The sequence below is a fragment of the Uranotaenia lowii genome, chromosome 2 (assembly GCF_029784155.1).
Source record: "Uranotaenia lowii strain MFRU-FL chromosome 2, ASM2978415v1, whole genome shotgun sequence".
Taxonomy (NCBI): domain Eukaryota; kingdom Metazoa; phylum Arthropoda; class Insecta; order Diptera; family Culicidae; genus Uranotaenia; species Uranotaenia lowii.
The window spans coordinates 54,629,813-54,655,515 of NC_073692.1; the positions used below are offsets into that span (position 1 = coordinate 54,629,813).

Below are 25,703 nucleotides of genomic sequence, written 5' to 3' on the forward strand. Positions count from 1 at the left end.
ATATTGAGGAACAGACAATTCAATCAATTCAAGCGATTTAATTGTAAAAAATTGAATTTGTTTCTCGACTTGTTTTTTTTTGTTGATTTGCAAAGGTTAAAACTTTCCGTGGGATTTTATGATGAACCATGTGATTATGAATCAGGTGGTCCATGTTAGCAGAACTTGAATTTTTCATTTTGCAAGGTATTGATTGTGCTGATTTTAATGAGGACAAATTTCCCGGAATCAGCTGTTGTTTGTGCAACAAAAGTTGCAGACAATCGGGGAGCTTTTGTCCTACCATGGAATTAATCACCCATAATGAAAATTTTGCCCTCGTATGGCGACATTTCCGGCAGCGACTAACAAAAACGATTCGCCCGTTTGTTGGGATAGCTGGAAATTTTAATTATTTCTATTTTCCATAGTTGTTGTCCCTCAGAATAGATAGCTTTAAAAAAATATGAAAGAAGCAAAAACCATTCACTCTGTGATTCTGCAATACAGACAGGATGTAACAAAGATCTCTATTGCTCTTTTACTGGTACAATTGTGGCTCACAATGGAGGGACATTTCAGGAGTAGTCTGAGCTTAGCGTTTTTTTTCTCTTAACAGTGAACCGAAAACAATGGATAGAATTATGCCGAGCTGTCCATTAAAGCGAAATGTTTAAATTTTTTTTCTGCGCTTTTTTTTTCAAGCATGCATAACCAACGACAATGAAGGGCGCTACCAAGGTTTCTCTTCGAATGAACATGCATAAATGGTGTTACAATTATGGCTGACCGAAAGGGGAAAAAATCCAAATGGATAGGGATTATTTCAATGAAAAATGCACAAATCCATTAGATGAATGAGATGACAGCCGTACAAAGTGGCGACGATGGCTGTTTTGCCGGATTGGTTTTATTACTTCTAACTCAAATCAACATGCATTTTGAATGATATGCTGACAATTAAATTATTTATCATGATTCAGAAATGATGAAAATAACCTTTAATTCTACAAAGATCATTGCTGTGAAGAATCATTCGGAAACATTACTTCAAGTTCCAGCCCTGTTGTATTGACTAAAATCCTCAAATCATGAATTATTTTTTCACCCATCGATGAAAACCTTTTCGAATGAGATTTAACAATGCTTCCTTGAGGAACTTGAACGCTTATCATCGAAATCATCAGAGACTTATCTAGTATTAGCTTATTTTTCAAGAATTAAAAGTCCAAGTTAAGTAAATAAAGGACAGAATTCAAGCAATTCCCCAGAACTCAATCGTTTCGGTTCATAAAAAAAACCAGTAAATCAGTTCCTAATAACGATGTTGCCCACTTGAAGAATATAAGTTTTTCAAGAGCCTTTCAAAGAGAAAGAATATAAAAACCGATGTAACTTCATGCTTCCTCGCTTTCTAGGAAATAATCTTTTTCCGCTGCCAGTTGCTAAATTGAACACTTCAGCTTGACGGAGGATGGCCAGCGTAGGCTCGCGAAAGGATGAGCCATTGCCTACATTATTGCTTTTTCCCCATTCATGTTTTTGCACCCGGGAGCGCTAAGGAAGGATCCGCCTTCGAAGAAACAAGGGGGAGGGGAGGGGATGCAAAAAATTTCCTCCTGGTCAGTTATTAATTTACACGGGCCCTAAGATGCGATGAATATTAAATAGAAGGAAGAAGGCAAAGAGCCGGAAACCAGCAAGCAATGTTGTCCTCCTTGGGCTCGGGTGCGGAAAAATCCAATAAAAAGGCGTTGAAGTGCTGCTAGTGGCAATCATTGCCGGTTAGAACAAACCCTTTTCTCGAAAAATGTCTTGACAATCAATGATGTAACCCACTTATCCAAACAAGGGGAAGGGCGAAACTGAAAGTTGTTAGTCGTGTTAAATATGATTTTCAATTTAAGCGCTGAGATTGAAAAAAGGATAAATTTAATATTACAAGTTTAAGAAAAGATTCGAAATTTTAGAAAGATGGTTCACGAATTTTGAAGTTGATTTTCAAATCAGACCTCTTTCGGTGATTTATTTCATCTAGAATGTTTCTTTGGTTGAACAAGCTTTCAAACTTAGATAAATTTCCCTACTTAAATTGTGGTTCCCTTTAAAAGAATAAAAGAATTTATATTACACAAATTAGATTCTCATTCTCATTCTCATTCTCATTCTCATTCTCATTCTCATTCTCATTCTCATTCTCATTCTCATTCTCATTCTCATTCTCATTCTCATTCTCATTCTCATTCTCATTCTCATTCTCATTCTCATTCTCATTCTCATTCTCATTCTCATTCTCATTCTCATTCTCATTCTCATTCTCATTCTCATTCTCATTCTCATTCTCATTCTCATTCTCATTCTCATTCTCATTCTCATTCTCATTCTCATTCTCATTCTCATTCTCATTCTCATTCTCATTCTCATTCTCATTCTCATTCTCATTCTCATTCTCATTCTCATTCTCATTCTCATTCTCATTCTCATTCTCATTCTCATTCTCATTCTCATTCTCATTCTCATTCTCATTCTCATTCTCATTCTCATTCTCATTCTCATTCTCATTCTCATTCTCATTCTCAGTCTCATTCTCATTCTCATTCTCATTCTCATTCTCATTCTCATTCTCATTCTCATTCTCATTCTCATTCCCATTCTCATTCTCATTCTCATTCTCATTCTCATTCTCATTCCCATTCTCATTCTCATTCTCATTCCCATTCTCATTCTCATTCTCATTCTCATTCTCATTCCCATTCTCATTCTCATTCCCATTCTCATTCATATATCTCATAACTTTTTGCTTGACCATTTTTAAGTTCATTTGCATTCAAATTTTTATGTATTACATAGAAAATTATGGAAAAATATGCGAAAATCTGTAAAATAGTAAATAACAATTGTATAAGGAATCCTTCAGAAACAAATAAGAGAACTTATTTTCATCGTTGGTTAAATTATTTGATTTTGTTGTAAAATCCGGCCAATATAGCTTATTTGATTTGAACAAAGAATAATAATTTACTACAAAGCCAAAGATGTAAAAAAACTTATTCTATTTTTTAATCAAATATGCTGAATCTACCGAACTCCCGAGAAAGTTCATAGATTTTAACCAAGAATGAAAATAAAATAAATTTTAAAAGTAAAATAAATGAATTGCATGTCCTAAATTCTAACGGTTTTTTCGAACGAAATTAAATTATAGTTTGCGCTTTAACAAGGTAAACATAATTTAAACAAGCACTATAAAGACATTTTTCGTTCCTAAAAAGTGATAAAATGTATGAACAAAAACCAAAATTTAAAATAAAATAACGTAATCAAAAATGACTAACATGAGGAAAATTTAAAAAATTTAAAAACAAATACAAACAAACACTAAAACGGGGTCTGTATTATTAATTTTTTTACGGGATCTTACACGTTTCTTTATCCGCAAATACTTTTCTTAAAAGATTATTCCTCAAATAAAATCCTATAGATTTTTTTCTGAAAAAAAAACGGACTGACTTTGGTAACAAATTTATAAGTCTGCGATTGTCTGCAGTTTGAAATGTGAATTTTGAATATTTATTCATGTTCAGAACTCAGATACAGCATTATTATTCAAAATTCAGATAAAGCTCATATATGAGTTCAAATTATCGTTAGTTCGTTATTCCATTATTTTATTTTTTATCTGAAATTAAATATGAACTTCGAATGATGTATCTAATTTTGAGTTTTTAATTCTGGATCATTATTTTGAAGTTTTGAATCCTGCTAAAGAATTAAGTTTAAGAACTTCGGATCTGAGTATGAAACAAAAACTCAGGATGATTTCTAGAGCTTTGATCATTTAGAGCCCGGGCACTTAATTTCGGCAATAACTACATTCCTAGAGTTCGGATATGTGAAATTTTGGCAGCGTCGTTTTGTTAATAAAAAAGCACTTCCTTGCCTATTTTTGCAAATGTCTTAGTTTATGATTTTAAAAGAAATTTACGATGAAAATAGACATGGTAAAATATTTTTTCACAATCACCTTGGAAATCTTTTATCGATGACTTGAATGCTCATGTACGGTTGTATTTTTCTGAATTTTTTTGACCCAAATAGATAAGAAGCATAAGGAGACTCACTAGAATGCTCAAGTTTTTCGACCAATTGAATAGTTTTTAAAATACACGCTTTGCAATTGCCCGGATTCTAAATTATAATGGCCTTAATATTTTTTTTTCATATTTGGAAAATAATGCATATGAGTTTTCAAAATTATGGATAAAATTTTGAATGAGATGTAAAACAAAATTTGAATAACAATTCCAAAACCCCTTTTTAATTTAATTTTCTAATGATGATGTGAACAAACTGAAAAACAGGAATCCTAAACTAGATACATAGTGAAAAATATGAAAACAGAAATACAATTTAGAGATGGATAATAGGGATCCAGAACACTAAAATGAATTTTGTCTACTAAAATTTAGTATTCGGAAATGAATTTCTATCATCAAGTGGAAAATTTTTGAAAATCTGTAGTAGAATTCTGAACCTGGGGTTAGTTTTAGAGGTTTTGGCATAATTATTGGGTACAGATTGTTAATCTTGAATAACCTTACTCAATCATCAAATTTGATAAGACCTTAAAAATTTGAATATAAAGTAGAACAACTCGCTTTTGGTAGATCTTGTCTAATACCTCTTTTTTATATGGAGTTTATCAGTTAATTTAAATCAATTCTTGATTACAGATTAACTTACAAATCTACACGATAGAAGAAAACAACTGAAATTGTCTACATTCATTCAATTAAGGAATAATATTTTGAAGATGATGACAATAATTGAAAAAAAAAACAAATTCAGTTAAACAAGTTCAGTTTAACGAATTTGTTTAAGTCCAAAAACTGATTTCTGCTTTAAAAAAAAAATCTTAAAAACAGTTTGGTTCAGTTAAAAAAATATCTTGAAAACAATTCGGTTTCGATTTTCTTCAAAAATTCGTTAAAATTCCCGTATTTTACAAAGTAGGAAAAATTTAAACAAAAATCTATAACCTGTTTTCGCAGAAGTCAAATTAAAGTTTGGCCTTGGGGAAAATTAACAGTTGCATTAAAATTTGTTTTTTGAATATTATTGTAAAAAAAAATGCAGAAATTTGTTAAAAGCGTTTAACTAATTTTTTTTTTTCAAAAATTAATGCTGATGAAAAAGGCATTTTGGATTCAGCGCACCCAAATTAACCAAAGTTACTTCTTCAATGCTTGAACATCGGAAAAAAGTGAATTTTGGATGTGGAGTTGAGCGTTTAGGAAAAAAAATTGAGACTGAAATTGGCTTCTGAAAGAAGTTTCATATCAGCTTGACATGAATGATTTTATTTATAATCAAAGTGATTAGTAATGGAGTAACGGATACTAAGTTAAAAATTAGTTTTGCTTAATCTGTTGACTATAATGACATATTAAAAATGGCTACTAACTTGTTGGTGTGAAAATAATAGTATTCAATGAATGAATTTTAAAGCTTTTTTTTGTAATTTCTTTTTTTGAACCGGCTCAGACCTTTAAGTTTGACGGAGCCAACATCGAGGTTTTGTATATACAATGATTGCTTAAATCTATTTTACAATTATGTAAGGACAAGAAGAGAATAGAAAAGAAATTTTTTTACTAGAGATGTACCGAATATTCGGCTTACCGAATAGTTGAGCCAAGTATTCGGCCGAATATGCCGAATAGGCCGAATACTTATTTTTCAAATTTCATGCACTAACAGACTCGTCAAATTTTTCAACTGATGTTGGATAATTTCTTAAATATCCAAAATTAATGTTGAAAAAGCTACAAAATCATCAAAACTTATAGTTAAAGTAAATGATCTTAGGTGTATCCATGTATATTTCACTGTAGACAGCTTTTTACTTTGATAATCGTTTATTACAGATTTTTTTCATATATCCAGGCTTGTCCATAAATCCAATAGAGAATTCGAGAAAAGTCAAATCTGACCGGGATGACCGGGATTATTTGGTAAATCAACTCAAATTCTTTTGAAATTTTTTAAGATTTTGCGTTCAAAAACGATTTGTTAGAGTAAATTCAAATATAAACATAAATTTTTCTTTAACACTTGAATACGATTTTAACACTGCAGCTGTGATTCGATGAAAACATTAAATTTTAAGTAATTACTTTCTTTTTCCTCTTGTATGTTTGAGAAAAATGCCTAGGTTCTGTTAAGTTATGCTCTTTGTTTTTACAAATTTTTCAAAAAATCGTCCATACCAGGCCGTGCTCATTAATTTGGTAGAGAATATAGTATTCTTTAACTTAAAGATCATCGTTTTTTTTTGGCAACTATTTTGAAGACATCTATGTAGCTAAAATTCGACATTCATCTGATGCAATATAAAATAAGCAATTTCAAATAGCTTGGCACCTGTTTTGACATGTTTTGTCCCAGATTTCACTGGAACCCAATCTCTTTAGTGTTAAACGTCCTTGAAGCGACAATCCATCTGATATCCTTCTAACTATTGATGACATTTTGAAAATCATACAGACTTATACTTAAAGAAGATCTGGATGAAAATAATCTATTCAAAAACATAAGGAGTGTTAAGATGGAAGAAGTAGAAGAAAAATGAACTTGTCGCTTTTTAATTTCTGTTAAAAACTCAACAGAATATTCGACCGAATATTCGGCCGAATATTCGTTTGGCCGAATAGTTGAAAAGGTCAATATTCGGTATTCGGCCGTTTCAGTACCTCTCTAGTTTTTACAGACGAAAATCAATAGCTTTTAGAAAAAGATCAATTTCGGACGTATAGCCAAGATCCATCGCAGCTAACAAAATTTTGAAATTGAAATGGTTGGTTTCAAATTCTGAACTTGTTTGGTCACACTTCTTAATATAAACCCATTCTTAAGACGAGGTAGGGCTTTTGTGCGTCATTGAGTTTCAATACAACAGTTTTACTGAATTCAAATTTTCAATTAAAAATTAGTGAACGTTATATTAATATGAAATGCCTTAAGGCCAGAGTGAATGTGGATCAAATTCCGCCGGAAGCAAGCCAATTTTCTAACTTTTTGTTAACACTTATTCTTAAACACCTTTAAGGATCAAGTAATTACTCATTACTAAAAAAGATTTGTTTCTTAAATTGAAAATTGAACTTGGAAAAAATTTCCATGAGGGGGTTGAACCCCTAAGCCCCCCCTCCTCACCGTTCGCACGGCCTTGCCTTGCTTGCTTCTCCTGGACCTTTATGGGGGGAGTGTGCTTCCAACCCCGCTCCTACTCCTACGGCCATGACACAAACACTTAATACCGTATTGGTAAAGAAAACTTATAAGTATTGCAAATAATTGGTTCAAATTGACGGTCGCCATGGTAAATTTACTTTTCACTGCATCTTTCTTTGAATCTCTCCAAAGGCATGAATAGTTCCCGCAATTGCATGGGTATTTTGATTTTTTTATCATTTTTAAAAGAATATCAGCACTTTTTATTCAATTTCTTCCATCTTTTGAGGGCGTTCCTTTGAAAAATGTTCTAATGCTTGTAGTGCCATTTCGCAACTTGAAATCAAATTTATCATTTCGGAATCCGCTGCATTGTGTTAATTTCCTCTTTTCGGGAAACTTTATCCTCGGTTGACCAATTGTCGCAGGGTATGCTTGCTCTTTGCATAACCTAATGGCGCTCTGTTTCTGTACTTTTGAAAGAACACTGCCTCGAGTTAGGAAAAAGTATCTCCGGAATTGCAAGGGCAGCAGAACGACGACGACGACGACGACGACGTATGGACCCAAAAACTTGCAGGATGTCCGGGAAAAGTCAAACTTGAATCGCGCGCCCGGCACAAACTCGTTTCTCGAACTTTGGCAGCACATGGAATGAAGCGTTCGAAATTCGCCTGTCATGACATAAAGCTCATCGATGCATGAATTGAACAGTACGCTCTCTTGTTAATAAAGACCGGCCTCTACAATGAGGCTTCTGCTTTTCTTTATAGCCCGGATCAACCCGGACAATCTTGTGCCAGAAGTCTCTTGAGCCATATGTGCCTTTGCTGAGCTCTCGGAAAAGCTCTGCTACATTAGAACTAGGGCCATAATCGCTTATGAGCAACACGGAAATTTATAATATTCGCTTATTTCGCATAACGCCAGCTATAAACATGTCCTCCGGAAGCAACATCTGTTCACTCAATTTTCGCTTCCTGGCCTGGCCAAAGAAGCCTTTCTCGTCCAACTAATGAAGGCCAAGTCCACAGAGACTAAATCGTAAGGCAGTTATTTCCACCAACAGACGAGTGAAACCACATCATCTAGAAGTGTTCACCCAAAACAAAGGATATTAACTTTGGGCTTCATTTCGAGATTTCTCCATTGCTGTTTCCAAAGTCACAACAAACAACAACAAAATGGGCACAACCAAAACTTCAACAAAAAACAACAGTTGGAACTTTCCGATTCCGGAGGCCCTCTTCTAGAAATGGAGATATTCTCACGTACACCGGAACAATATTTTCGAAAGGATTTACACTTTGTCACCCGTCCAAAAGTAGTGCACGAAAGAGAGAGAGAGAGTCATTTTGTTTCCAAACCGAAAACAGTTTTGGATGGCACATTGGTCAAATATAGTCAAGGAATTCTGAATCCTAAATTCCTAAATTCAAATTAAAACCATAGTTTGCAGAGCTCATTGAAAAACAACCAAAAATCTGCAAACCTATTTTTTTCTTTAAAGGAATAAAAATGCTTAAGTGAAAGCAACAATTTTGGCCACAATTCCTCCGAAACGGGCCGAATTTGTTGGACAAAACCTCGAGATAAAAGTTTTGGGTTGTAGGACGACTACGACGGCACATAGAAGATTTGCACAAACATTGAATTGATGCTACTCGGGCACGATTGAGTTGAGCCGTTTGATGGAAAAACACTTTCCAGGGTTGCTGCCTAACTTCATAAAACGAAAACCAAACCATCTCCAGGCGAAAGTTTGCCGAGAGCTCAATGGATGAAACAGGATTAGTCAGATTTGTACTACAATAACGATTGCTGCTGCTGCTGCTGCTTCTCGGCTCCGAGTCCTTATGTATTTATGTTATTTTTTATGTTCCCTTAGCACCCCCGCACCAAACTCCCATTTTTCCCATCTTTTGCAGGACCATAAAACGAATTGTCGGATTATCGCACAAAAAAGTGAAGACGACCGTCGACGGAAGGACGAAAGGGGTTGCACGAAAGAGTTGATGTTTATTTTGAAAGTTATGATCTGTGGCACGAAATCACTTTTCGGTCCAGAGTTTGTACAATTTCACTTCCCGTTTCGTTTTGTTGGAAAATTGAAAAAGTCAGTCGGGGCGTACAATTGTGGTTTTTTGGGGAAAAGTTTTATTAAACGGATATTGCTGCGCAGAAAGAAAATCATTCCCCGAATGGCGGTGGTGGTCCGGGTAACGGAAATGAGTGATTTGTGAGTTTTAGCCTCGAGAGTATCGTACAATTGGAAATAATGATGCTGAGCAATCTCGTGGTAAATTGAAATTTTTAAGTTTACGACAGACTTGAATTTCTTTTTGGTCGACATTAAGCTCTACGTGAATTTTAAGATATTAAATGAGAGAAGTAAGATTAATTTATTTTTAAATTCTCCAGAGCTGAAGTGGTTGCACTGAATCTCAAGTGTGAAAGGGATTCTGAGACATTGTGTTCTAAAGAAGCATAAAATACTGGATTTCCATCAAATATTATTCTCTTTACCAATCGCTTGCTTTATTATATTGATTTTATTAAAATTTGAATTAAGACCAACATATCACCTGAAGACTGCAACTCGATTGGACTTAAAATAAAAATGGTCTGGCGATTTATAGATTGTATTTTGGAACCAAAATGTCCTGTAAAACGCAATGAGTAAAATGTACTCATTGCGTGTTAAAACGACAATTTGCCACAAAAATAGAATCTTGAGCCGTCTTTTTTGTTTTAAGTCCAATCGAGTTGCAGCCTTGGGGTGAAATATTGGTCTTAATTGAAATTTTAATAAAATGAATATAATTAAACAATCGATTGACAAAAAAAAAATTACGCTTCTTCAGAACACAATGTCTCAGAATCCCTTTCACACTTGAGATTCAGTGCCCTTCCCGTTGTCAAATTCAGCTCAAATTTGGCATATGGCCTTCTGATGATTCACTTAAACTAAAAAATAAACTAAAAACTAAATCTAAGCCTTTTCTGCAAGGGTTTTGATTTTCAAGTAGGTATTTATTAAGACGAATTTGATAAATTAAATGTGTGATTTTTATTAAGGATTCAACTTTTAATAGCTCTTTACTGGATTTTACAAACAACATGCTCTGTTCGGCAAAGATTAAGTGCAATACGCATCTTTTGATGGCATTGGTTTTAAAAATATTTTACGCTAGGTACACATTTTGGTCATTTGAATATAAAATTTTTGGACCAAAAAAAATTTTTGAATTTTTTCTTATAGCACGCTTATTGTAAATTTTGACACAAATTTGGTTCATTTTATATTTTTGTCGTGTAGAATTGAATCCAAAACAAATTTAAAAATATGAAATATATAAGTTTTGTGAAAATTTTTGGACCCAGAATATATTTAAAATATTTTTTTTAAAGTGGACTTTTTTCAAAGATCGCCATCGCAGAACCTCCAAACATGATTTTTTTAGTCGGCCCCATACAAAAGTTTGTTCTCCACATCCTAATCTATCATTTGGAGGGTAAACTCCCAGATTCCCAGACATTATGCAATTTTGGGACACCCTAGTGTTCAGCTATCTTCTGGAAGCCTCAAGTTCAATTCTTCAAACATTCAAATTTTTCAAGTATAATTTTCATTTGAAAGTAAAGGTAATATACAAATATCTCCAGGATGTTGCAGGAATCATCATTTTTCACGACTTTGCCTTCCAAAATATCCGAAATAAATAGAAAAAAAACTTCAAAAGATCGAAAGATCAGATCGAAAATAAACCGATTTAATTTATTTTTCCAAGACTAATGAATCGATCCAAAAAATCGGAAATTCGAGTTCAAAAGATCGATCTCGCAAACATCGATCCAAGATCGATCAATCCTATTTTGATGACAGATTTTTTTTTAAATATTTTTGCATACATAAAGAATAGTAAAAAAAAAATGGTTCATCTTTTATTTTTGGTTCTGACTATTCTTAGACTTCATTTTTTGCTAACATGACAAGCAGCTAAGTATTTCATTGAAAAAGTTAAAACCATTTCAAAATTAAAAATATGAATCAGTTGAAAAGTATTTAAAAATGGCAGACTTTTCTTGCTAGAGCTTTTCATAATTTCATGGAATGTTTTTTCAAAGGTTATATAAATCAACAAATTTCCTGGCTAGCAAAGCAGTTTTTTTTGATATTTTTAATTCTCATCCTACGGTTACACAGCTTTCAAATAAGCAGTCAAAAAAGCTAAAATTTAAAAACAACTATTTCGAAAAAAAAATTATTTAACATCGAATATCTTTTCTGGGGTATCTACTAGTTCGGTTTTTGTTTTGTTCACATGAATTTTACTGCAACAATCAAGGTATATTTTCCATCAAAATTTATATTTTTTTGAACTTTCAGTACACCTCTGGAGAATTTTGAATGAAAAATTTGTTTTCCCATACAAAATAACCCGTTACGCTAATTCAGGGCTGATTGGATCGCTTCCAAAACTTTTATTGCTTTTCCTGGCAGCAAAAACTACCAAAAAATTGGAAGTGTAAAAATTTAAGAATTTGAATATTCCATACAAAGCTTGCAGCGGTCTAACTTGATCATATTTTCTTGTTTCCATCATATCTTTTTGGAATAATTAAGCAGCTCGTCGACACAAAAATAGAGATATTTTTAAAGATAAAAGAGACTTGATCCCTTATTAAAGGAGACTTGATCTTTTATTCAGGGGGGTCTGACCCTTGATAAAAAATAAATTAAATCAAAAGTTTAAAGGTCTAGAACGAATTTTATAGACTCCCTTCGGGCCCGATGAAAACCACCTTATGTTCCAGTGAGAGATGTACTGGCTGCAATAGACTTGAACTACATGTTCGAAATATATCTTTTTCTAAAAGCTATTGATCTTCGTCTATAATTCTTTTTATTTTCATATTTCCTTCTTCCTTTTTTCTTTAAAAAATAAAAGTAAAGTGAACTAGAAGTAAGCAAACTATTGAAAAAATAAAAAAACAAAACGAATTTGGCTCCTTAAAGCCTAAAGGTATGAGCCGTTACAAATAAAGAATTTGCAAAAAAAAAATTAAAGGTCCATTTGCTGTTTTGTTTCATATAAATTTTCTTTCAGGATTTATAAGTGCCAGAAAAAGAGTATTCTAAAATTGTGTCTTCATTCATCAACCTTCTAGTAATTGCATACTTAAAGGCGCTTTATTAAAAATTTAGCTATTGGTTAGAAAAAATTAGTTATTCCGTACTTGGCAATGATCTTATTGATCTCTAGGGATCACTTGAACCCACAATGAACATTTAAGAAAAAATATTTTCAGGACAATTGTTGAGAGTTTACCATCGCTTCAAAAATATGCCATTATGAAGTTCATGTTATACTCTAACGGTTGACATATTTAGATTAATGTATTTGAAACCATTTTTCTATCTGAGAAGCATCTTCAATTGATGTTAAAAGATCTTTATGATCTTTATCACGTTTTATGAAATTTTTTTAAAAAAATTACAATAACTCAGAAAGTGTATTAAAAAGTTCACCTGACATTAATTGTTTTTTTTTAAAGTTCACACTTAAGATTCTGAATTTTTTATGGTTATCACATTAAAATAAAATTTTGAAATGAATTTTTGAAAAAAAAACAACAATTCCTAAGCTTCCGAATGAACCCTTCAGATCTGCAATACGATGTTAGATGAGAAAGATATGAATGAGATAAATTTGCATGTTTTCAAAAGAATGATCCCAAACTTTACAAACACCATACTAAGGGGTGAACCCACAATGAACATTTAAGAAAAAATATTTTCAGGACAATTGTTGAGAGTTTACCTTCGCTTCAAAAATATGCCATTATGAAGTTCATATTATACTCCAACGGTTGACATATTTAGATGAATGTATTTGAAACCATTTTTCTATCTGAGAAGCATCTTCAATTGATGTTAAAAGATCTTTATGATCTCTATCACGTTTTATGAAATTTTTCAAACAAATTAAAATAACTCAGAAAGTGTATTAAAAAGTTCACCTGACATTAATTGTTTTTTTTAAAGTTCACACTTAAGAGTCTGAATTTTTTATGGTTATCACATTCAAATATAATTTTGGAATGAATTTTTGAAAAAAACAACAATTCCTAAGCTTCCGAATGAACCTTTCAGATCTGCAATACGATGTTAGATGAGAAAGATATGAATGAGATAAATTTGCATCTTTTCAAAAGAATGATCCCAAACTTTAAAATTACCATACTAAGGGGTGATCCCAAACTTTTGGACGATAACTTAAGTGTCTATTTTATTAATTATGAGTACATTCTTAAATTTTTGCACAAAATTGTTTTAATGTGTTTAGAGGTAAAGAATAAGGATTCTAATGCATTTTGAAATTTGGGTCACCCTATCCCGAGATGATCGGCTTTGAATATTGAATGCGATTTTTTTTTAAATAATCTAACTTTAGGTTAAGTTTGAGGTACAAAACTGAAACATTATATCTAGGCAAAATACCTTCGAAATAGCTATTGCTTATTATCTTTCAAATGAGATCAGAGGATTTGCAATATGTCCTAAGACGGCCGAGATATGGTCGATCAAAATTTGCATGTTTTTTAGCGGGTGATCCCAAACTTTTGTCAGGCAGTGTAGCTAAGGATTCTTGAATCCTCAAGGATCAAGTATCCTAATTTTCCCCTATTGTTAAACAACAAACAAATAAAATATATTTCCAGCTGAATCTTCCTGAACCAATCATCAAGTACTATTTTATAAACAATGACTTATCACTAATAGTTTATTTCATTTTAATAATCTTGTGAAAAAAAAATTAAAAAAATATGAATTTCGATTTTTCATGGAACGCAATCATGAAAATGATTCAGATCGTATTTTAGAATATTTGCTCTCCCCGGTGTTGTATTTTTTGGAAGATTTTTATTTTTAATTCATGATTGTTTACCAAAAAGAGAATTTTATAACAGATTCATCAAACAGAAATCTCTTTATCTATGATTTTCTATACAAATTCTACCTTCAATAATTTATTTGTAATTCAACCAGTGAATCTAAATTAAAATTTCGACTGATGAAACTTTGATATTTCAACTCTTGATCAACATTTTGGAACTTTTTAAAGATTCCACTCTGCATAATAATTAAGAGTAAAAATTTCAAATCAAATTATCAAAAGGGTTTGTTATTTTAAATATTTTCTTTCAATATTCCAGAATTATGCGTTTTAAACATGAAAATTATTCTTACTTTTGTTTCAAATGCAAAACAAAGATTCGAATCAGAATTTTGATCCGATGACCCGAACTGAATATCAGAAAAATATAATGGATACCTATTTAACTCATAAAAGCTCAACGTCATTTTAGCTTTTCAAAACACCGAAGATCTTTATATTTACAAGATATGGTTAAATTTTCAAAATTTTATGAAAAATAAAAAAGAAATCACATGATTCCGTTCAAAGAATTTTTATATTTTACAAAGTATTCTTGTTTTCTTCTAAATATGCGAATTAAAGAGGAACGAGTAATGATGTAAAGATTTGAACCAAAAGTCTTATGATCTCTTGAAGAACTACAACAATTCAAGGCATTTGGAAATATAAACGGGTACCGTCAGCTGTTAATGTTTAAATAAAATCATACCGCTTGTACACCAAAAGTTTAAAGTTGATGAGACAAAAAATTGACGAAGTCAGAAAAATTAATGGTTTCATCAGTTATTTTTCAAAAAATTTTAAAACATGCGATTTTCATCCTACTAAGAAAAAGGGGCGAAATCACCTTTGAAATTTCGGAATTGTATACATTTAGAATTTCTCAAAAATCAGAATTCAAAAGAAAAAATTCACGGTAGAATAATTTCCAAAAATAAGAATAAAATTTCTGATTGTAAGTTCCAAAAAAGATATACCTGTTTGAGGTTGAAATAATGAAGTAGAATCTGTTCTCAAAATTAAAAAAAAACATGCAAATTCAATTATCAATCAAAAGTTATGCCCATGAAACTTGATTTCTTATTGCGGAGCTAAGCATCAGAAAATTAAGGAAAAATTTGAATTATGAATGCAAACTTGAAATTAAATTTCGATTTATGGAACAGATATTCAATTTAAAATTCATCGTTCGAAGGATTTGGTTGTGGTAAGAATAATTAGAATGATTTTCTGATTTTTTTGCATTTCAACCTGCAAATATTTTATTTTCAGTAGAAATCCCAACAGATATCATCGTAATCTGAAGGACCTTTGAGTTTAAGGATTTAATTTTAAGAACTCTTCAATTTTTTCGTTCAACTTTTATAAAAATATCTACTTTTTTGGAAAAAAAAACTTAATAAACATTCGGGTATTTTAAAACCTGGAAAATTATAAAATATCAATCGAAAAAACCAGGAAATTAAAAATTGAAATGCGCTGGCCACCCTGTCATTTTCGCTGTTTTCTCATTTTTTTTAGTTTGTCATTTTGAAAATATTTGTTTTTTTTCTCATTAATGTTATTCAAATAATCTTTTTTTTTTGTACGGGATTTTCATCCTCTGGGTTGATTCATTCCTAAAACTCAAATCTATCTCGTTTAGATAGGCATAGTAAATTTTACAGAACAGCTTTTTATCTTAATTTTCTCAATTTGTAGTTTTTATCATTCTGTTATTTTTTTCGATTTTGTCCTTTTTCTTAAATTTTTGTTATATTTGATTATAAATGTTGTCATATTTTTAAATGATTTTGTTTTTTTTTTGTCATTTCTGCTTTGTAGTTGTTTTTGTATTTTTTTTGTCCTTTTGTATTATTCATCATTTTCTCAGTTTTGTAAATTCTAATTTTCTTGTTGTTTAAGTATTTTATATCTAATTTTTTTGTTTTTATTTTTTTGCCGTTTTCTATAATTTTAAAATTTTTAAGTCGTATCAATTCGACAATTTTAATTTATGCAAGTTCAGTAATTTTCTTATTATTTTAAAATTTTGTCAATTTTGAAGCTTGGTCTTTTCTTAATTATTTTTTTTGTCTATTTCCTCATTTTTCTCAAACATGTTTTTTTTTAGGTTAGGCAGACAACTGGGAAATCGGAAAAACCGAGGAAAACCCGGGAATTGAAAATGAAACCTCGAAAAAACCTGAAATTTCAAATCAAACCCGATTAAAAATAATTGTGGATCGTTTTTTACATACATGAACTTATTGAATTCTTAATTTCATTCCCTTCATCATGACTTATTTTTTTATCAGAAGCGGGAATTATTTTGATTGAAACTGCATTCGGAAAATGGGTGGAAACCCGGGAATTTCTTCAAAACTCGGGCTTTCGAGCTTAGCGCATAAATTTCAGTGCTCTGAAGCGTTCTTGTTTCATGTCCAGAATGTTTTTAGTTATTTAACATATTTATGTATGTAATAATTAAACGTTGCTTATAAATTTCTCGAGCATAACCTATTTCTTAATTCACGGTTATTGTGCAGTGAATTTGAAATGTAAGTTCTAAATATTCTTAACCTTACTTAACTTTGTCGAATCTCAGGGAAAAGTAGACCTACATATCCCGATGAAGAAATAAGTGAAAAGAATCATTATTTTAAATAATATTGCTACTTCAAAGATGTGATGTGAATTTCCATCTAATAACTGGAATTATTCTACATTGGTCTAGAAAGAACGAATTTCAAAACTCCATCAGGTGCTCTTTTTTCAGAAAAATGTTATGTTGAATCAAAACTTGAAAAATAAGCAGAAGTTTAACAAAAATACTTAAAATGTAGGGGGATAATTTTGAAGAGTCAAACCAAAAATTCAAATGAATTTGTGAACAAATAGAGATGAATTGTTTAAAAAGGTGCGAGTGATAAAAGTTATACATTCATGCCCCCCCCCTAGATTTACAAAGGTGATATAATGAAGGTTTAAATGAAAAATTGAATAGATGTCTGCAAATGTTTTTTTTTAACGTAAATTTACTCATTTTCGGCGGTTCCAAGTAGAGTTTACGAAAGGCTTCATAACTTCTTTTAAACTTTAAAATTCTAATAATATCAAAACTTCTTGATCAGTGTTACATGTATGTACTATACACGCTGAAATTGATTCAACACTATTGCACAAATTATTGCAACAAATTTGGATTTTAATGAAAAATCAAATGAAAACGTTTGAAAACTAATTGTTTTTACAAAAAGCACCAATTGCAGTTATTTTTAGTTTTGTTATAATAAAATTTTAATTTTTTTCGGTCAAAAATGTTTTTGAAGAAAAGGCATAAGTGTGCTGCATACATTTAGGGGTAAAAAATACAACAAAAATTTGTACCAGCTGAATTCGTAAAAATTAATGTTTAATTGGATGAAATTTTGAAATTAACAAACATGTGATGCAATAAGGAAACCAGATTTGAAAGGTGAATCTCTGATTTGCATTTTGATGCATTTTAGACCAGACTGTTAACTGAAATATTAAAAATATTCATTTAAAAAAAATTGGTGATTGTCCGAAAAATATTTTTACCCTTACAGAGTTGGTATATGATAAATAATAAAACGATATAAAGTTCATTGCATTAAATGAAAAGAAAAATTGAATAAGTGTTGTGCACTCAGCTGTTGCACGATTTTTCTTCAGCTACGTTCTGTATCGTAAAAAATAGCAGTTCAAGGATGATTTTGAAGTTTTGAATTGAACTAGACACACGTAACAAGGCAAGTAAATTGCATTGCATAAGACTATCCATTTTTTTCCTCACAACCATTACATTTTTTCCTCAAATCCTGAGAACGAATTACGTTGGTTTAATGCATTTTATTTGAATGTAAAAAAAATATTCTTCAGCGCGTACCGGTTTTATTTCTTCTGGAAGAGGAATAATCCCATCATCGCCTTTCCTGGAATTAGTTCCTCGAACTGGGATACATATTCCGTTCCTTATCGCCTAGCACCCTAGTAGTATCGTTAAAGTTCTATCGAAGACATTTTTCCCCATTTGTAACTCGATTGCGCCACCTGGCAATCATGTTTCTCAGTTTCATTTTATTTCATCAATTAGGCAAACCTGAAAGATTCAATTTGGGGCCCCCTCTTCTTACTCTCGTCAGCAGAAGCTCAAACCTCCACCCCGTTGCCCCACAAAATCACAAAATCCTGTCAGGCGGCGGTAAAATCCGGTAATGATTTCCATGCGGGCGATTAAACTAGTAGCTGAGGCACATTTTATCGGGACTTTATATTCCCCGGGCAGGGCACTTACCTGAGTTGGGTTGCTGGTTGCTGTTGGGTCGGGCTGAGGGTGCTCCATCTCGGGCTTCCACTTCCAGGGCGTAGGCTCCCTGCTTCTCACGATCGAACACCACCTTGGTGAAGATTTCTCCACTTTGGAGGTTAATTTCGAAGAAATCCTTTCCCTCATTTCGGGGCGAATCGACGATGTAGTAGTACACCTGTTTAATTGTGGATCGGAGGGGGAAAAAACAAGGGAAAAAACGGTTTCGATTTAAAACAGGGTCCTCGGGGCTGAAAACAGTGTGTTCAATATTGGTTCATCGATTGTTGAATTTGACGACGGCAAGCGGCGGGCGGGGACGCCAAGATGACCAGAACGGGTTTAATAAATGATCAAGATATTTTATGAAGTTGCTTGTGAACTGCGGAGGAAGCGAACCGTTATGGAAAAGGTTGTAAGCAGAAGTTTTAAAACGCTTTCGCGGGATAATTAATAGAAAAGAAAATAGACTGAACTCGATACCCACTATTAGTAAACTTATAAATTAACTTAAGGGTCACGAAGGTTAATGATGTCTAGAAGAAACAATGACCTTATATAACATTTGTGTTACTTTTGAATCATTTTTGTATCTTTTAAATGGCATTATTGTGCATTTTTCGTGTCATTCTTATCTCATTTTTTTGTCTTGTGTCATTTTTAGATAATTTTTGTCTCATTTTTGTGTCATTTTTTTTTGTGTCACTTGTGACATTTGTATCATTTTTGAGAAATTTTTGCGGCATTTTGGTTTAATTTTTGTCTTTTTTGTGCCATTTTCGTGTCATCAATGGGTCATTTTGATGTCATTTTTGTCTAACTTTTGTTTAATCTTTGTGTCATTTCATGCCATTATTCTGTCATTTTTGTAACATATTTGGGTAATTTTGGTATCGTTTTTGTCTTTTTGTGTCATTTTCGTGTAATTTTTGTGTCATTTTTGCATAATTTTTGTGTCATTTTTATATCATTTTTGATATTTTTTCGTGTCATTTTTGTGTCAGTTTTGTCTCATTTTTGTGTCATTTTTGTGTCACTTTACTATTTGATGCTATTTTGTGTGATTTTGGTCATTTAGAGCCATTTTGGTGTCACTTTTGGTGTCTATTTTGGTGTCATTATTGGTATCATTTTAAGTGTCACTTTTGATGTCATTCAGGTGTCTTTTTTGGTGTTATTTTTGTAGGAATTTTTTGTGTCAGTTTTGGTGCCAATTTTGATGTCATTTTTGTCTTTAGGCAATGAGTTGGAAATCGAGATCGAATTGTTATGTACGAATAGTTCGCTGCAAACGGGCTGTGCCACGCTACATAGAATGTTAGCTTACATCATACATCATACATACATTTTTGATGTCAATTTTGTTTCATTTTTGTTTCATTTTAGTGTCATTTTTGTGTCATTTTGGTGTCAGTTTTGTGACGTATTTGTTTATTTTTGTCTAGTTTTTTTGTCACTTAGAGGTCATTTTGGAATCATTTTGGTATCATTTATGATGTCTTTTTTGGTGTCATTTTTGGTGTCATTTTAAGTGCCATTTTCGGGTTCATTCTTGGTGTTATTTTTTGTGTCAAGATTGGTGCCATCTTTGGTGTTGTTTTTCGATCTTATTTTTGGTGTCATTTTTGGTGTCAATTTTGGTGTCATTTTTATGTCATTTTCGGGGTCATTTTTGTGTAATTTTTGTGTCATATTTTTCTTTTTTGTCTTATTTTTGGTTCAAATTTGTGTGATTTTGGGGTCATTTTGGAGTAATTTTGGTGTCATTTTTGATGTTATTTTAAGTGTCACTTTTGGTGTCATTTATAGTGTCACTTTTGGTGTTATTTTCGTTACAATTTTCGGTGTCATTTGAGGCATCATTTTTGTGTCTTTTGAGTTTCATTTTTGTGTCAGTTTGGTCTCTTTTCTGTGTCATTTCTGTGTATTTTGTGTCATTTTTGTGTTATTTTTGTGTCATTTTTGAGTCGTTATATTATTTTGTGCTATTTTTGTTCAATTTCTTAGTCATTGTTGTGTCAGTTTTGTGTGATTTTGGAGTCATTTAGAACCATTTTGGTGTCATTTTCGGTGTCAATTTAGGTTTCATTTTTGGTGTCACTTTAAGTGTAATTTTTCTTGACATTTTTTGTGTTACTTTGGGTGTCAATTCAGTGTTTTTTTGGTGTAATTTTTAGTGTAATTTTTTGTGTCAGTTTAAGTGTAATTTTTTGTGTCAACTCTGGTGCCATTTTTGGTACCATTTTTGTTTGATTCATTTTTGTGTCATTTTTGTGTAATTTTTGTGTCTTTTTTGTTTCTATTTCGTGTCTTTTTTGCATTTTTGTCATTTTTGTCATTTTTGTCATTTTTGTCATTTTTGTCATTTTTGTCATTTTTGTCATTTTTGTCATTTTTGTCATTTTTGTCATTTTTGTCATTTTTGTCATTTTTGTCATTTTTGTCATTTTTGTCAATTTTGTCATTTTTGTCATTTTTGTCATTTTTGTCATTTTTGTCATTTTTGTCATTTTTGTCATTTTGGTCATTTTTGTCATTTTTGTCATTTTTGTCATTTTTGTCATTTTTGTCATTTTTGTCATTTTTGTCATTTTTGTCATTTTTGTCATTTTTGTCATTTTTGTCATTTTTGACATTTTTGTCATTTTTGTCATTTTTGTCATTTTTGTCATTTTTGTCATTTTTGTCATTTTTGTCATTTTTGTCATTTTTGTCATTTTTGTCATTTTTGTCATTTTTGTCATTTTTGTCATTTTTGTCATTTTTGTCATTTTTGTCATTTTTGTCATTTTTGTCATTTTTGTCATTTTTGTCATTTTTGTCAATTTTGTCATTTTTGTCATTTTTGTCATTTTTGTCATTTTTGTCATTTTTGTCATTTTTGTCATTTTTGTCATTTTTGTCATTTTTGTCATTTTTGTCATTTTTGTCATTTTTGTCATTTTTGTCATTTTTGTCATTTTTGTCATTTTTGTCATTTTTGTCATTTTTGTCATTTTTGTCATTTTTGTCATTTTTGTCATTTTTGTCATTTTTGTCATTTTTGTCATTTTTGTCATTTTTGTCATTTTTGTCATTTTTGTCATTTTTGTCATTTTTGTCATTTTTGTCATTTTTGTCATTTTTGTCATTTTTGTCATTTTTGTCATTTTTGTCATTTTTGTCATTTTTGTCATTTTTGTCATTTTTGTCATTTTTGTCATTTTTGTCATTTTTGTCATTTTTGTCATTTTTGTCATTTTTGTCATTTTTGTCATTTTTGTCATTTTTGTCATTTTTGTCATTTTTGTCATTTTTGTCATTTTTGTCATTTTTGTCATTTTTGTCATTTTTGTCATTTTTGTCATTTTTGTCATTTTTGTCATTTTTGTCATTTTTGTCATTTTTGTCATTTTTGTCATTTTTGTCATTTTTGTCATTTTTGTCATTTTTGTCATTTTTGTCATTTTTGGTCATTTTTTGACATTTTTGACATTTTTGTCATTTTTGTCGTTTTTGGTCATTTTTGTCATTTTTGTCATTTTTGTCATTTTTGTCATTTTTGTCATTTTTGTCATTTTTGTCATTTTTGTCATTTTTGTCATTTTTGTCATTTTTGTCATTTTTGTCATTTTTGTCATTTTTGTCATTTTTGTCATTTTTGTCATTTTTGTCATTTTTGTCATTTTTGGCATTTTTGTCATTTTTGTCATTTTTGTCATTTTTGTCATTTTTGTCATTTTTGTCATTTTTGTCATTTTTGTCATTTTTGTCATTTTTGTCATTTTTGTCATTTTTGTCATTTTTGTCATTTTTGTCATTTTTCTCATTTTTGTCATTTTTGTCATTTTTGTCATTTTTGTCATTTTTGTCATTTTTGTCATTTTTGTCATTTTTGTCATTTTTGTCATTTTTGTCATTTTTGTCATTTTTGTCATTTTTGTCATTTTTGTCATTTTTGTCATTTTTGTCATTTTTGTCATTTTTGTCATTTTTGTCATTTTTGTCAATTTTGTCATTTTTGTCATTTTTGTCATTTTTGTCATTTTTGTCATTTTTGTCATTTTTGTCATTTTTGTCATTTTTGTCATTTTTGTCATTTTTGTCATTTTTGTCATTTTTGTCATTTTTGTCATTTTTGTCAATTTTGTCATTTTTGTCATTTTTGTCATTTTTGTCATTTTTGTCATTTTTGTCATTTTTGTCATTTTTGTCATTTTTGTCATTTTTGTCATTTTTGTCATTTTTGTCATTTTTGTCATTTTTGTCATTTTTGTCATTATTGTCATTTCTGTCATTTTGATCATTTTTGTCATTTTTGTCATTTTTGTCATTTTTGTCATTTTTGTCATTTTTGTCATTTTTGTCATTTTTGTCATTTTTGTCATTTTTGCCAATTTTGTCATTTTTGTCATTTTTGTAATTTTTGTAATTTTTGTCATTTTTGTCATTTTTGTCATTTTTGTCATTTTTGTCATTTTTGTCATTTTTGTCATTTTTGTCATTTTTGTCATTTTTGTCATTTTTGTCATTTTTGTCATTTTTGTCATTTTTGTCAATTTTGTCATTTTTGTCATTTTTTGTCATTTTTGTCATTTTTGTCATTTTTGTCATTTTTGTCATTTTTGTCATTTTTGTCATTTTTGTCATTTTTGTCATTTTTGTCATTTATGTCATTTTTGTCATTTTTGTCATTTTTGTCATTTTTGTCATTTTTGTCATTTTTGTCATTTTTGGCATTTTTGGCATTTTTGTCATTTTTGTCATTTTTGTCATTTTTGTCATTTTTGTCATTTTTGTCATTTTTGTCATTTTTGTCATTTTTGTCATTTTTGTCATTTTTGTCATTTTTGTCATTTTTGTCATTTTTGTCATTTTTGTCATTTTTGTCATTTTTGTCATTTTTGTCATTTTTGTCATTTTTGTCATTTTTGTCATTTTTGTCATTTTTGTCATTTTTGTCATTTTTGTCATTTTTGTCATTTCTGTCATTTTTGTCATTTCTGTCATTTTTGTCATTTTTGTCATTTTTGTCATTTTTGTCATTTTTGTCATTTTTGTCATTTTTGTCATTTTTGTCATTTTTGTCATTTTTGTCATTTTTGTCATTTTTGTCATTTTTGTCATTTTTGTCATTTTTGTCATTTTTGTCATTTTTGTCATTTTTGTCATTTTTGTCATTTTTGTCATTTTTGTCATTTTTGTCATTTTTGTCATTTTTGTCATTTTTGTCATTTTTGTCATTTTTGTCATTTTTGTCATTTTTGTCATTTCTGTCATTTCTGTCATTTTTGTCATTTTTGTCATTTTTGTCATTTTTGTCATTTTTGTCATTTTTGTCATTATTGTCATTTCTGTCATTTCGATCATTTTTGTCATTTTTGTCATTTTTGTCATTTTTGTCATTTTTGTCATTTTTGTCATTTTTGTCATTTTTGTCATTTTTGTCATTTTTGTCATTTTTGTCATTTTTGTCATTTTTGTCATTTTTGTCATTTTTGTCATTTTTGTCATTTTTGTCATTTTTGTCAATTTTGTCATTTTTGTCATTTTTTGTCATTTTTGTCATTTTTGTCATTTTTGTCATTTTTGTCATTTTTGTCATTTTTGTCATTTTTGTCATTTTTGTCATTTTTGTCATTTATGTCATTTTTGTCATTTTTGTCATTTTTGTCATTTTTGTCATTTTTGTCATTTTTGTCATTTTTGGCATTTTTGGCATTTTTGTCATTTTTGTCATTTTTGTCATTTTTGTCATTTTTGTCATTTTTGTCATTTTTGTCATTTTTGTCATTTTTGTCATTTTTGTCATTTTTGTCATTTTTGTCATTTTTGTCATTTTTGTCATTTTTGTCATTTTTGTCATTTTTGTCATTTTTGTCATTTTTGTCATTTTTGTCATTTTTGTCATTTTTGTCATTTTTGTCATTTTTGTCATTTTTGTCGTTTTTGTCATTATTGTCATTTTTGTCATTTTTGTCATTTTTGTCATTTTTGTCATTTTTGTCATTTTTGTCATTTTTGTCATTTTTGTCATTTTTGTCATTTTTGTCATTTTTGTCATTTTTGTCATTTTTGTCATTTTTGTCATTTTTGTCATTTTTGTCATTTTTGTCATTTTTGTCATTTTTGTCATTTTTGTCATTTTTGTCATTTTTGTCATTTTTGTCATTTTTGTCATTTTTGTCATTTTTGTCATTTTTGTCATTTTTGTCATTTTTGTCATTTTTGTCATTTTTGTCATTTTTGTCATTTTTGTCATTTTTGTCATTTTTGTCATTTTTGTCATTTTTGTCATTTTTGTCATTTTTGTCATTTTTGTCATTTTTGTCATTTTTGTCATTTTTGTCATTTTTGTCATTTTTGTCATTTTTGTCATTTTTGTCATTTTTGTCATTTTTGTCATTTTTGTCATTTTTGTCATTTTTGTCATTTTTGTCATTTTTGTCATTTTTGTCATTTTTGTCATTTTTGTCATTTTTGTCATTTTTGTCATTTTTGTCATTTTTGTCATTTTTGTCATTTTTGTCATTTTTGTCATTTTTGTCATTTTTGTCATTTTTGTCATTTTTGTCATTTTTGTCATTTTTGTCATTTTTGTCATTTTTGTCATTTTTGTCATTTTTGTCATTTTTGTCATTTTTGTCATTTTTGTCATTTTTGTCATTTTTGTCATTTTTGTCATTTTTGTCATTTTTGTCATTTTTGTCATTTTTGTCATTTTTGTCATTTTTGTCATTTTTGTCATTTTTGTCATTTTTGTCATTTTTGTCATTTTTGTCATTTTTGTCATTTTTGTCATTTTTGTCATTTTTGTCATTTTTGTCATTTTTGTCATTTTTGTCATTTTTGTCATTTTTGTCATTTTTGTCATTTTTGTCATTTTTGTCATTTTTGTCATTTTTGTCATTTTTGTCATTTTTGTCATTTTTGTCATTTTTGTCATTTTTGTCATTTTTGTCATTTTTGTCATTTTTGTCATTTTTGTCATTTTTGTCATTTTTGTCATTTTTGTCATTTTTGTCATTTTTGTCATTTTTGTCATTTTTGTCATTTTTGTCATTTTTGTCATTTTTGTCATTTTTGTCATTTTTGTCATTTTTGTCATTTTTGTCATTTTTGTCATTTTTGTCATTTTTGTCATTTTTGTCATTTTTGTCATTTTTGTCATTTTTGTCATTTTTGTCATTTTTGTCATTTTTGTCATTTTTGTCATTTTTGTCATTTTTGTCATTTTTGTCATTTTTGTCATTTTT

The 25,703-nt window shown here is 30.0% G+C and overlaps 1 protein-coding gene across 3 annotated transcripts in view; it reads right to left on the bottom strand.

Moving 5' to 3' along the window:
- The window catches only part of LOC129743935 (neural-cadherin), an 833,438-nt gene that overhangs the window by 496,049 nt on the left and 311,686 nt on the right, over window positions 1-25,703 (bottom strand). For all 3 annotated transcript variants that reach the window (XM_055736178.1, XM_055736177.1, XM_055736179.1), the window contains exon 12: window positions 18,457-18,646. In XM_055736178.1, the coding sequence (XP_055592153.1) occupies window positions 18,457-18,646 (190 nt within the window). The remainder of the gene's footprint in view (window positions 1-18,456; window positions 18,647-25,703) is intronic.